Here is a 13,516-nt window from a genome sequence, read left to right on the forward strand (position 1 = left end):
CTCTCCTTTCTTAGAGGTTTTTAAGCAGAAGTTGGATGGCCATCTGTTATATATGATCTAGCTGAGATTCCTGCATTGCAGGGGGTTGGACTAGATGCCCTCAGGGTCCCTTCCCGCTCTACAATTTTATGATTCTGTGAATCTATAAAATCTATAAAATGGTGTCCAAGTGCATCTACATTAAGAATCAGACTCCAACTCCTGTGTATTTTGCTGGCAAGATCTGACATTTATACATGTGTGCACTGCTTATATGTGATGATATTTGCATGTATTTATACTATGGAATTAAGTACTCAAGTACAAAGGGTATCTTACCTACAAAGGGTAGTGTATGAAATGGCCCCAAGTGTCATAAGTATCAGTAACTGACTGAATTCAAGGGGACATCCTATAGAAGCTATGGACAAGTGAAATGCCTGTACATAGTATTGCCAATAAAAATGTTCAACACTTTTCTTGCTCTAGTCTAGACATTGTTTTAGCATGCTACAGAATTGTCATAAATGCACAAGATCAAGAAAGCATTTTTTTTTACAGTCAGGTCTCAATTTTCATACTTCAGGTGGCATTTTGAAACAGGTGGATGGGCTTATATAACAAAGCAAGCTGAAGCAAAATGACAAGAAGTGAAACAGTGCTGCCATGTGAGCACACAAGCTATCTGTACTAGGCTTTTTATGACCCCAGTCAAGTTTGAGTGCCCCCTTTTCATTGGAAACCCTGGGGTTAATCACCCTTTTTCTACAGACAGGTCAGACAACATTGCATGTACTATAGTGAAACGAAAGGTGAATAAGTGACAGCTTTTATCCCCTCCAGGGAGGTGAGCAGCTCATGGTTCTACCATTTTTAGCCTTATATATTTCTTCCAGGAAGTCTCCAATAATGAGAACAGCATTCAATCCTGCTGCCTTTCGAGTCTGAAAAAGCTGTTTTGCTAGCCCATTTGGCCAGGTAAGCCCATCTTTTCCTAAATGCCACCACACCTGATAGAGAAGTGCAAGGAGAAAGAAGTGTGTGTAAGCAGACCAAAGGAAGAAGCTACTTATTAAAAAACAACGAAGCTGTGGATACACGGTTTGCCTTCTGCTTTCTTGAAAAATAAACAAACCATTGGACAGACAGCGATTACTGCCACTTCATCTGTCAAGTTCTTTTGTGCATATTTTTGGAAATTTTGATTTAGTGAGATGTTTATGCAAGTGTGCTAGGTGTATGTACACCTTTCTGGTACCACGGAAACAAACAAAGTCAGGAATAAATCATAGCCAAAGAAGCCATAACAAGAGGGCCAAGTTTCAAGAGAGCTTTCCTGAGCCATTTTCAAAGCACCTCATTACCATTCAGGGATTCACACAGAGAAAGTGACAAGAGGCCATATAATTACACTGTTAATCAACATGCACAGTGTTTCATATGGATAAAGATTGGGAGAGCAAGCCTTTTTTCAACTTCTAATGGCATGAAACAACTTCGTATGGCCCAGGACTAGAAGTGAAGCACTAGCAAAAAATGTAATCCAGTTGACAACTGTGCTCACACACTACGGAGGTGGCAGAGCCCAACACACCCACAGAGCCATGCTAGATAACTTTACAATATTAACAGATGCATAAGCAGCTGATCAACTCTAATAGAGAAACTGCCCATAGCAAGGAATCACTTAGGCTTGCACATGGCCCATGTAAACAAACGTCAGTCGGTCACAGGTGCTGAAAAAAAAAGTGCTACACACAAAAATGAGCTAACTCTTGACTTCACAACATACCTTAACATCTGCAATAAGGGCGTCCTCATCCTCTATGCCTGTGGGCACACACTTCTTGTGTAGGGGTAAAGACTCCAGCTTGTCTACAAGACAACGCAGACCTTCAAGCTCAAATTGGGTCAGATGCACCTTGTTGCTCTTAAGAGGGCTGTTGCTATGAGTGTCCCAGGCTTGGCCATTGTGAGAGCCTCGACTGGACTCTGAGTCCATGGAGAGAGTTCTCTTGAGACCTGGCAAACTCCGGCAGCCTTTATTTAGTTCTTCATAGTCTAGATTAGCACCATTGGCTACAGGGCTAGTGAGGACTGAACGCCTAGTGACAGGGCGCTGTGAATCCTTTTCTGCTGCTGCATCATCTTCCTCCACAGTGCCTGACTCCAAGCCGCATAACTCCATATCTGTATGTAAAGGGCAGAACAGTGATAATTGAGCAGATCGGCCTGTGGAACAGCTTCAGATGGAATTAACGTGTTTCAGTATTTGTATTATTCACTCAGCCACCACAACGGCCTGGGGAAAATGGAGTACAGCTCTCTAGCTGTTGTGGACACAAACACTCTTGACAAGAGTGAGCGTGCAAGTGTAACAGCCAAATTTGGGAAAATACGGCACACAGCAGCTGTGACCCATTTGCCACTTGGCTATCAATGGGGAACACAAACCACGGCAAACTGTAGAACTATGTAATCTGTATTCTGGCATATCCCACAAATCTTGGAGAAAAGGCTCAATTAAGCAGATACTTTTGCTGAAGTCAGAAGGCATCCAAACAAGTGATTCTTCTTATTCTAATGTCAACCCAGATGAAAGTTTAACATGGAGGCAAAGTGTTTTTAAAAATTCACAGAAGAATGAAAGCCAAATAACAGGGAAATAACTCTTACCCATGCTGAGTGACTCCTTCTGAAAGTCCTTGGTTAGGTGGGAACGGTTGGTGATGCAGAAGACATAGCGTTCTAGTACGTACCAGCACATTTCATAATAAAAGGGATAGCGAAATTTATTTGGAACCTGTCAATGTGTAAGAAGTGAGAAGGCTGAGTCTAGAAAATGCTACCAGTTGCACACCCTTGTAAACCATACCATTACCATTCACTCCCTTTTAGGGAAATAAAAAGACAACTTCTCCCCTCTCAGTAATGAAGTTCATCAGTTAATTTATTATTTACTGCTGAGTGAAGCACCCCCATTCCTACCAGAAAGCTAATCAATTTCTCAAAGTTGCCAACCTTCAATTAAGTTATCTGTTTATGTTGCCTCTCTATCATCTGACACAGATTGCTTCGGCTTCCTCAGATGCCTAACAGAGAAATACATTCTCTCCTGATTGTCCAAACTGCTGCTGGCTACAAGGCTTACTACAGCTCTGTGGACTGATCTTGCAAGCATCATAGCCTGATATTCAATAGATGCACGGCAATGAACAGTGGCAAAAGCAGCTGTAGAAACCTGCTGATTTGGTGAGTGAGGATTGGACTCAAACACCAGAGACCAACTGTGGGGCACTCAAATGCCAGAAACAGAAAAGGTGGAATATCGTGGAATTTTACAGCCTATTGCATGGGTGATACAACCAACAAATAAACTGCCAGTTTTCACAGCAGAGGAAAAAAAATACTGCATAACTGCATTTGCTCCCCAGAGATAAAAATTGCCTATTTCATTTACCAGCGAGCAAAGAAAATTATGTGGGGAGCTAGTAGTATTGCTACTGAAATTCCTATGTTATTCAGGTTTGAAAACTTTTGGAAACTGCTTACCCGTGTGCGGTCTTCAATGCTGTAGATCCGCAGCTGCATAGGGATGTTGAAGCTGTGCAGAAAGTTACCCCCAAAGACCAGGGTGTCCATAGGCGTGTACACTGCATGGATCCAACCTGATAGCAAAGAGCCCATAGGTTAAGATTTACTGATGTTGCATAGTGGAGAACCTTGTGCTACTAAAGCTGATTTCTGTAGTATCCTAAGAGTTGTGATTTCTGAAAAACAGGCCTGCTCTTAATCTCAGCTCCTGCTACTAAAAGCTGCAAGTCTTCCTCCTTTTCAGCAATGCGTGCCATCTTATTTTCAAAGGCAGGATCAAAAAGGAATCGATTCCAATTGACTTGGAAAAGGGAATACTGTTTTGGGGGTCTCTGATCTACTGGTATTTATTCTTCTCAAGTGCTCTCCCATACATAAGATTTGCCCATGTAGCTGACAGCCTCATTGGGTCTAAGGAGCAACAATAGTTAAAGCTCAAGACCACATGGCTTACAAACAAACTGCAAGAAATAACTCTTCTAATGCTTCAATGGACACAATTATTTTTGGCAACAGAAAATTAGTTGAAGCTCTGCTCACATTACCCTACCTGAGGGTATGACAAAGGTATAGCCTTGTTTGAGCTCAATACGCTGGCAATTTGACACCCTGTCACCAAGAAAGATATCCCCTTGTTTTCCCGACAGCAGCCAGTTTTCATACAACTCCAGGTTCTGGGGAGTGGGTGGAATTAACCAAAAGACCTACAAGTGGAAAAAGATAGATTTAACAAACCTTCTCTTCTGAAAACCTACTGTTTGCTGAGATCCATTTGTTGCTTTGTTATATGAGCCAGACTTAAAAGAAACTCAAGAACAGTGCTATATAAACCATGCAACAATTGGCCAACAAAGCCCACCTTCCCAAATAAAAGCACTTCACGCTTTACTCTGTAGCTAAGGTACACTGGTGCTTACCATGATAAATACATCAATTGTGATGGGGGAAATTCAGCACTATCTGGCGTGTATCCAAACATGCAGTGGAGACTAACCATGGATCCTTAATTTTAAGTTCAGTTATTGGCAGCGGGTTGGAGATGGGGGAAAGAATGGGTCACTCCTTGAGACTGCAGCAAATGTTGCTGGAGCAACATGGACAAAAATAACTGAAGAGATATATTAAACTACTTGTCCCAGAGTTGTTTCATCCTACCTTTCATCTGTGCCTTGTTGCATGCTGATTACTCTACCTAAAAACCTCCCCTCCCTAATTTTTCAGCACTCTTCCTCCAAGTAGTGGATCTTTGAGGTTAGATTTTTGGCAAAATCTTTCAGCACTATCTGTCATGTATGTACCACAGACTAACCTCCTCCTACATCTCCACTCTACAGCGCAGAACACATTGTTTATTTTCTATATGTGTCTTCCTTGCTGCAAATGCTAACTGTTTAATGGCCAGCAGTATACATTACCGTAAGAGGCAGCCTCAATATTTTGCATTATGTGGGGATTGCTTTTCATGTGTAGTATAGTATGCCTGGATTGAGTGGTTAGTATTAACACACGAACTAGAATGAAACTTCAATTGTACAAACAGTGCACAGCCAACACTGCTCAGAAAAATGAGAGTCACTGCAGCAATAAGATGTGCCAAGAGCAGGCAGTGCACAAATCAGAAAGTTAAAAACCCCAAATCATAATGAAGGCTGTGAGTTGGTGAATCTTTATGGCTTGCATTTTGTAGTAGTAACCGCACTATGCTTTGAGTATTAAATGAATAGAATAGTAAGTTGCAATTAAAATTCAGAATCAAGTAGTTTATTTTCATGCCTACAGAGACAATTTATACTTCAGCATTCAAGAGTTCTAACAAATTACCTGCCTTTCATACTTATTTCCACCAAAGCAAAGGTTTGTTTATATAAAATGAATGAGGATTATTTAGTAGTCACACTAATAGAATTAGAATTATTGGAGAGCTCAGTGTTGTAGTTTTCTACAAATTTCTTTTAAAAGTAGGAAGTTCTATGGTCACAAACACTAACCACTCAAGTACACAGCACATAATATGAAATATAAGGTCCCTAAACCACTTTGTTGTTTCTAAAAGTAATCCTTATGTGTAATCCTCAGCAATGCCTCAGTTTGTGAGAGAGCTACTGATAATTTGTCTCTATGCCTTATTTGCAACAAAAACCAAGGAATACTTCTCTAAACTGGTGAAGTTAGAGAAACAAGTACCTGTTGTCTACAAAGAAGCAGAGGTGCCAAAAATTATATTTCTGACTAGGGGGAGAAAAGGGCCGTAACATGGATTGTCTAGAACTTTGTGTTTAAATGTTCACAGCTTTTGAATGTTTTCACAAACAGCTTGTAATACTGTGTGTGTGTGTCCATGCACACACACGTTAATTAATTCCTCAGACCAGGTTGGATGAAAGGCCTGCAACCACTAATGGAAGGGAAATAAGAAGAAAAGACTACTGGTATATGGAATAGGAATCTTGCAAGCTCTCCTTCCCCTTCAAGATCCCTAAATTTGCTCTAAGGGTTTGGAAACCCCTAGAGCAGACTGGAGGGTACAAAAGGAGATGAAAGGGAGGGGAAGTTCAGTTGCCTACACAGAAATTGATATGTGCATGCACTGATTTAGTTGGGCACAACCTCCCGAATTTTAAAGCATACTAGTGGATACAGTGAGCTCTTATATTTTCAATGTTATTTTTTTATATAAAAACATTGGATATAATTTGATTCAAAGTATGTATATCCCGCTTTTCCAGTATAATGTCTTCAAGTTTGTTTAGCAACGCAAATGATTTAATATACTGTACATCTGTTTCACTAATCACTCTTACATCTCCTTTTCAATTTGCTCATATTCCGTTAGTTACACACTGTATCCACCTGGGAATCCTATTCAACAATACAATAAGCTTAGTTGTCCTGATTCTAAAGCACAGTGACCAAACACAAGCTAATGAGCTGCATGTGGCTCCCTGGGTGGTTCAAGAAAGCGAAGCAATTAATGATACAGCAGCTCCGCAGTGGGCAAGTGTTCTAGAAGCACAACAGAACCTTTCCCATGTCTCCTTCACCCTCCCTGCCCTTCTTCTTCTTCTTTTTTAGTCAGAAGCCAGACAAGGATTTCTGAACAAAGCAGACACAACTTCCAAGATTCACAGGGTCCAGTGTTTGGGGATACCTCAGCAGGCAAATGAGAAATGGAATTCCAATTCTACTCAGTTAAGCATTTAAAATATATATCCTTCTGCACAATCTCCCACACAAAACAGAGCAACTTGCTGGGATTGTCACAATACCTTCCCCCCTCTGTGGATGTGATACCACACTGAAGTGCCACCGAAGTCTACATGGAAGTCTGTATAGCAGCCCTTGACACTCATCAGACAGTACCTGAAATGAAATCAGCAATATGAAACTGCAACTCAAGTCCAATCAATCTTGCATTTCTATGCAGATGAAATAAATGCTTGGTATTAGAGTGCTTGCTGACAGTATTTTATGGGTGAGTGGCACTTTGAATCAAAGCACTAATCACCCAGAATTTACACATTCAGGATGCTGACCCCCATGCCAATTGCTGTTGATCTAAATGACCACCATGGGGCACAGCTACTATTGCATCAGAACAGGGGCAACAGGGAACTACATCCCAACAATGTTGTAACAGGAACCATCTCTACTTTATTCTTGCAATTCCTGATATTTTCAATCAAATAAAGATAACCTTTCTACAATATAGTGTGCAAGGCTGTTCTGTATCACTGTTGTGTTAGGGAAAACAACCTTTAGGTTTCTGGCTTGGATGACTGAAAACAGAGTTTGGGAATTATATTAAGGAGATGCAGCTTTAGCAGAGACCTCATTCTGAAATCTTGCCCTAGTAGATAGGTGGTTACACACAACAACTTACTTCTGCACCTTGGGATACTGCATATCCAGAATGGCATTTGTTGATTCTGTCTGACTTTCCTTCAGATGCCTTGGCCACATATTATCAACCCAATCAATCAAATCCACCTGAAACCATACAGGTATTAGAGCAAAGTTTAGACAACAGTATTACTAGGAGGCATCATTGCTACAGAACATAATTCCCAATGGCAGGCAAAATAACTTAATGAGCTGAATATAAAATGCTATACTTACTTTGAGGTACATTATCAGTAACACTTACCACATACTCTCTAGCTACAAATACAGTATTGCACTATGATCTCCATATATTTTGCATTCCTGAAGTATCAGATATGAAATGAGTACTCAGCTTATTAATGTCTCAATTAATTATGCAATCATGGCCCTGATTCTGTAATAGCTTTCCATAGCAAAGTTGTTACTGACAGAAATTTCCAGTTGGATAACCAAGATGACAGTTTGGAATGAAGAAAATTGAGTAGACATCATGCGCAGGTCAACATAAGTCTGTGAAAGCCATTTCCCAAAGTGGCTGCCAGCCATCCTCCAGCAATCTTTCATGAATTATGGCACCTACATCCATAAAATTTGTCAAGCTACATGTTTTGAGATGTCTCAGTTCTTCACAAGTTCTATGTACATTAGTTTTATTATATTACAATGCCAATAGTGGGGGGGGGGGGAGCAAGAATAAAGGATTAGGATTGTGCATCTCAAAATAAGTGTTGGGCCGACACAAATTATATGCCAACATCTCCAAATGAGGGTTCTCTACAAGATGACAATTGGAGGAGTGTAGCTCAGTGGTAGAGCATCTGCTTGGCATACAGAAGGTGCCAAATTCTATATCTGGCAGGTATGGCAGGTTCACTCTCTCAAACCCTGGAGAACTGTTGCCAGTCAGTGTAAAAAAAACCAAGCATGACAGACCAAAAGTCTGACTCTGTATAAGGCAACTTTCTATGTTCCTATGTTATAGTGGACACTCTCCTGGAGGGGAGGATACATCATGCTAATTCATAATCTTATTGTGGAGGAACAGGCTGACCAGTGATGGATCACCAACATCTGGGTGGGCCAGATTTGACTCAGCTTTGCCCACCTGGGTAATTGGGGCAACATCAGCCCAGACAGGAGTGGATGGGGAGCTGTTATTGTAGTCCACAGGAATTCATCTACCACTACTGGGAAAGCCTTCTTTCTTGGAGTGGGAATGGAGGGCCTGGAATCTGGTGTTGGGCCAAAGACAAAGGCTAGGGATGCTGCTCATCAGCCTCCATAGCTGAGCTGGCCAATGGTGTCTTGGGTGTGATGTTGGAGGAACCCAGAACTGTGGTTTTGGGTGACTTCAACATTCATGCTGAGGATGCCTCAGGTCTTGCTTGGGAGTGCACGGTCTTCATGGTAACCATGGGCCTGTCTCAAATGATCATCGGTGCAATGCACAGAGAAGGACATACCCTTTAGTCTTTGCTTCATGTTGAGAGCGGGGCAGTCTGGAAAAGGGGGTGGGGCATGTCATTGTCAGACCACATCCTGGTGAGGTTTGGACTTGCAGCAATGATTCTCCCCTGCAAGGGTGGGGGACCAGTTAGGGTGGTCTGCCCCCTGATACTAATGGAATCTGTTGAATTCCTGCTTTGGGGTTTTTCCAGTGGATAAAGCATGTGATCCTGTTTATGTCCTAGTTTCACTAGGAAACAGACTCGTACAGTCATTGACACAATTACTCTTGAGTGCCCTCTCTGGTGCTATGGAGTCTGTTTTGCTCCTTGATATACTAAGGAGCTGGGGATGATGAAATGGACTGGGCAAGGACTGGAGCTTAAGTGACATAAATCTTGCTCAGGAGGGTTCCTAATTGGTTTGGGCTCCTAACTGGTTTACCATGAGGCAGTGAGGGCAGCAAATACATCCTACTCCACTGCCTCCATTGTATCCTTGAGGAACTGACTGGCAGAGTTGTTCCATGTGGTCTGGAGGCTACTTACTTCTGAACAGAGAGTACACTTCTGGAGTACATGGTGTCTAGCTATAACTGGATGGCTGAACACTTTGAGGATAAAGTCACTTGACTCCGTAGCAATTTAGATGCTGTTATTCTGACAGTGTCTACTGGGGTGTCCAATGTACTGTCCAGCCCAGTCTTTTGGTATCAGGTCTAGTAAATGTGGGCAGGATACCTGCAGTGATGTGTTGACCACATGCTCATTAGCTCCTTGTCCATCTTGGCTTATTAAAGCTAGCCGAGTTGGGGTGACTAAATGGGTCAGAGGTGTGGTAAATGCATCTTTGCATGATGGAGTGCTGCTGCTTGTGGCCATTTTGTAAAACGGTTGCTGCAGATTTATTCCCAATTTTGTATGATGTCTACCCAATGTTTCATTCCAAGCAGTGTATTCTATGTCACCCAAGTTACAAATGCCATCAGCAATAACTTTCCTATGGAAGTTTATTACAAAGTCTAGACTACAACCATGACTAGAAAATGGAATCATGGTGAATAGTCTTGCACCTAAGTAGTTATTCAGGAATGAAAAGTTCTGCTCCAGCTGCCCTTGATGTTTACATGTTTGTAAGTATCCATACCATTCTAAAAATAATAATAAGCCATTTGCATCACATTTCCCTAGATACATTTGCTAACTGCATAACTATGACTTACTCAAGGAGCTTGGTTTGCTCTCCCTTCTTTACATCACAAAACCAGCAACATTTGTACTCAATTAGGGCAGCTAGCTGAGATACTGCTAAACACTGATTTGTATTTAAATGTATAAGCCCTTGCAAGAACCTGTGCACTGAGAGCATGCAGCTTTGAAATGTTCAAAATGACTATGACTACGCAGAACTACATTAGTCAATGTATACAGAACTTTGCTACTGAGCTAATTAAGGGACAAGATTCAAGTAATTAAGGCTTGGCTAGAAATTAGCGAGTACTACTTGAATTCTTCTCACAAAATTCACACTACTATAAAGTATCATCCTTAAAGTTAACTTGCGCTGCCACGTAGATGATTCATACTACAGTGGAATTTACCCAAATGAATGTGAAATAATTCCCTTCTTCAAACAATTCAGATTAAAATTTATGAAGCCCCATGTCTATTCAACTGAAATGGAAAAAGCAGGGTGATGTTGGCAGGGCAAGGGTCTCTGCTTACTGTATTTGGCCTCTGCACCAGGTTCTCGAGCCGTGTGTGGCTGAATTCCAGGCTGATGACATTATACAGCTTCTCTCGCTCCTCCTCTCGAGTTTCATAATAGCGTGCCCACTGTGCCATGGTCATCTCAATATCCCTTTGTGTGTTTACATCCATGACGTCTACCATCCTTCGGCTCCCTATCAGGACACAGAAATACATGGCTACTTGGACTAGAAATTGTAGTAGGAAAGATTGGAGGGACACCAGAGTATAGAAAAAAGATTAAAGAATGCATGGGAGGACAGGGTATAGGTTATCCACTCAAAGCCCCCTGATTATTATTTTTTAGGGGGGGGGGGTGCCTTGAAGAAGTTTCAGCTATTTCCCCACAAAGCCAGGTTTTTTTAAAAACAAAAAAATTCTGTGTAACTAAAACCAAATTCCATGTCAGATTTCAGATTGTTCATATGTTACATACAGCCAATACTCTGAGCTATTAAAAAAAACCAGGAGTGCATAATTACCTACGTAGAGTCGTACATCATTCACACTGAAGTCTGGATCTGGCATCCTGCAAAATGAAAAAAATAAATAAATGCAATAATCACACTATTGTCCTTTCACCATGCAATTGTATCCTGGGCACTTCAGACACGAACGACAAAAATTTCATGGGTTTGCTTCAGCCTCCAAAGAGTAAATGTGGAAACATACAAATCCCGTGCCCCCATCTTTGCTTGCTGTCACTGCAAGTGTGGCTCACTTTCTAAAGGGCAATAATTCTCAAGCAGACAGATGGGAGAGTGTGCCATACTTACTGCCTAACACAGTCTTAGCCAGTTCTAGGGCTTCTTTTCTCCAACTATAGGTGCAGCTGTTTCGGTACTTCCCTAAACTGGAACAAGTGTGCCAGCTGCAGCCTCTCCCTGATAGCCTGGTCTCAATCTGTCCATTGGCTAGCAACCAAAGATTAGACTACTGGAATGCACTACACAAGAGCTGGACCTTTGACTGGGAACAGTTGGTGGGACATCTCTCACAGGTGATTAAACATCTTTACTGGTTATTGGTCCATATCCAAGCAGAATTTCGAGTACTAGAGTACTAGAACATACCTTTAAAGCCCCACATGGGTTAGTTCCCTAGATACACATACCTTCACATAACCCTGCCCAAGAACTGCTGTCTGGCTCTCCGAAACAGAGGTAAGGCGAGTGGTATCTGAGAGGACCTTCTCAGTTGTGGCACCCAAGCTGTGGAATTCTCACCAAGTAGGTTTGCCTGGTTGCCTGAGTATTTTGCTGTTGTTCAGACACCAGAACTTTTAATTTTCCCCAGGCTTTTAAACTGAGAGTTTATTTTTCTGCCATCTTTACTCAGTGTTTTATCTGCACTTTCCCCACACTATTATGTGCATTTTATTGTTTTAACTCCTTGTAGTTAGCCACTGTAGTAAGTAGCAGTAATATTTTGTATTGGACAGCAGTGTGTGTATATATGTAATTATACCTTTGCAGATGGAAAATTGCTGCAGCCATGCCAGCGTCAATGCAAGGCAGGCTGGCACGTTTGTACCAATTACTTGTGCTAGATTATCTTGGGAGGAAAATGAAGCAAGGAAGGTGCTTGTGGTTCTTGGTATCTGTTGTGTTTTAGAAATGCTGTTAGCCACTTTGAGGACTCTAGCTGAGAAGTAGGATATAAATCTAATGAATGAATGAATGTTATTTGAAAGCAGAACAAACTATGGCTGTAATCTGTCCCATGATTAAAGCAGCAAGAGGGAACACTTGGGCCCACAGCTTAAGTCAATGGTTTTCAACCAGTGTGCTGTGGCACCCTGGGGTGCCTTGAATGATAGTCAGCGGTGCTGCAGGCAACACTGGCTTCTGTCCTTCTTTCCTTCCCTCCTCGCGTCTCTGCCTCCCAAAGGCTTGCACAGCTGTTTGCTGCAGCAGCCCTGGCTACAGGCTCCTCAGGCAAATGGTGCCTCTGGGGCTGGCCAGGGGGTGCTTCCCAGGCCCCTGTGGGGCAGTGTGAGGAGCCACTTCTCTCTGGGGAAGTGGAGAGGGGCAGCTCAGAGAGTAGAGGCAGCGGCGGCAGCAGCAGCAGCAGCAGCCCCTATAACTACCAAGCAGACGGGAGAGAAGGCTGAGGGAACATTACACAAGGGAGGGTGTTCAAAAAAGGGTGAAAGGCTGTCAGCTCAGCAGGCAAGGGTTCCTGTGCCCTACAGGGGTGCAACAGAAAGAATGTAGCTGGTCAAGGGAGCCGTGGACCGAAAAAGGTTGAAAACCTCTGGCTTAAGTCCTTATGGAAGGTACAACTTCAGAAGACTCACTACACATTGCTGCGAGTCAAGGACCCTGCTGCACTATCTTTCAGTGAGTCAGAAGATTATTACTGTGGTGGGGCTTAAACAAGGATGAAAATGCCAACAAACAGGACTGGATACAATCCGACTGCAGCTTCTGAGATTCACTGGCTGGGATGGAATCCTGTGTTTGAATTAGAAGCTTCTGTACAGCTATATAGAGGACATACTGAGAAATTTGCTGCACACTGAGGTCAAGCCTGACACAAGGGACTGTTCTGAGGTAGGCTGGTACCCCACTGCTTTTTGCAGTGCTGGTCATGCCGGCTTCTTCCCTCTCACTTTCCTCCTCCCTGCCTTCTCATACATTTTTAAATTTTATTTTTCTTTGCTGCTGCATTTGCAGTGCCAGCAGTTTCTCCACCCCCTTCCTATCTTGTTCAGAAGAAGAGCTGTTTTTTTGGGGGGGGGGCTTTTCAGAGTGAGGCCTTGAGCAAGATTACCAGAAGACTGCTTGAGCTCAGTTTGTGTTGTCATCTAGAAAGACTGTTTTAAACTTAGGTTTTAATTTTTGTTCTAAAGTTACAAGCAACTT

The 13,516-nt window shown here is 42.3% G+C and overlaps 1 protein-coding gene across 3 annotated transcripts in view; it reads right to left on the reverse strand.

Moving 5' to 3' along the window:
- KDM2A (lysine demethylase 2A) overlaps window positions 1-13,516 on the reverse strand; it is a 57,129-nt gene that overhangs the window by 18,965 nt on the left and 24,648 nt on the right. For all 3 annotated transcript variants that reach the window (XM_035125521.3, XM_088663830.1, XM_088663841.1), the window contains exons 6-13: window positions 11,132-11,178; window positions 10,626-10,804; window positions 7,454-7,560; window positions 6,840-6,933; window positions 4,124-4,277; window positions 3,532-3,647; window positions 2,656-2,782; window positions 1,772-2,169 (exon numbers count right to left, since the gene is read on the reverse strand). In XM_035125521.3, the coding sequence (XP_034981412.1) occupies window positions 1,772-2,169; window positions 2,656-2,782; window positions 3,532-3,647; window positions 4,124-4,277; window positions 6,840-6,933; window positions 7,454-7,560; window positions 10,626-10,804; window positions 11,132-11,178 (1,222 nt within the window). The remainder of the gene's footprint in view (window positions 1-1,771; window positions 2,170-2,655; window positions 2,783-3,531; window positions 3,648-4,123; window positions 4,278-6,839; window positions 6,934-7,453; window positions 7,561-10,625; window positions 10,805-11,131; window positions 11,179-13,516) is intronic.

Source organism: Zootoca vivipara, chromosome 1 (genome assembly GCF_965207765.1).
Source record: "Zootoca vivipara chromosome 1, rZooViv2.hap1.1, whole genome shotgun sequence".
NCBI classification, from domain to species: domain Eukaryota; kingdom Metazoa; phylum Chordata; class Lepidosauria; order Squamata; family Lacertidae; genus Zootoca; species Zootoca vivipara.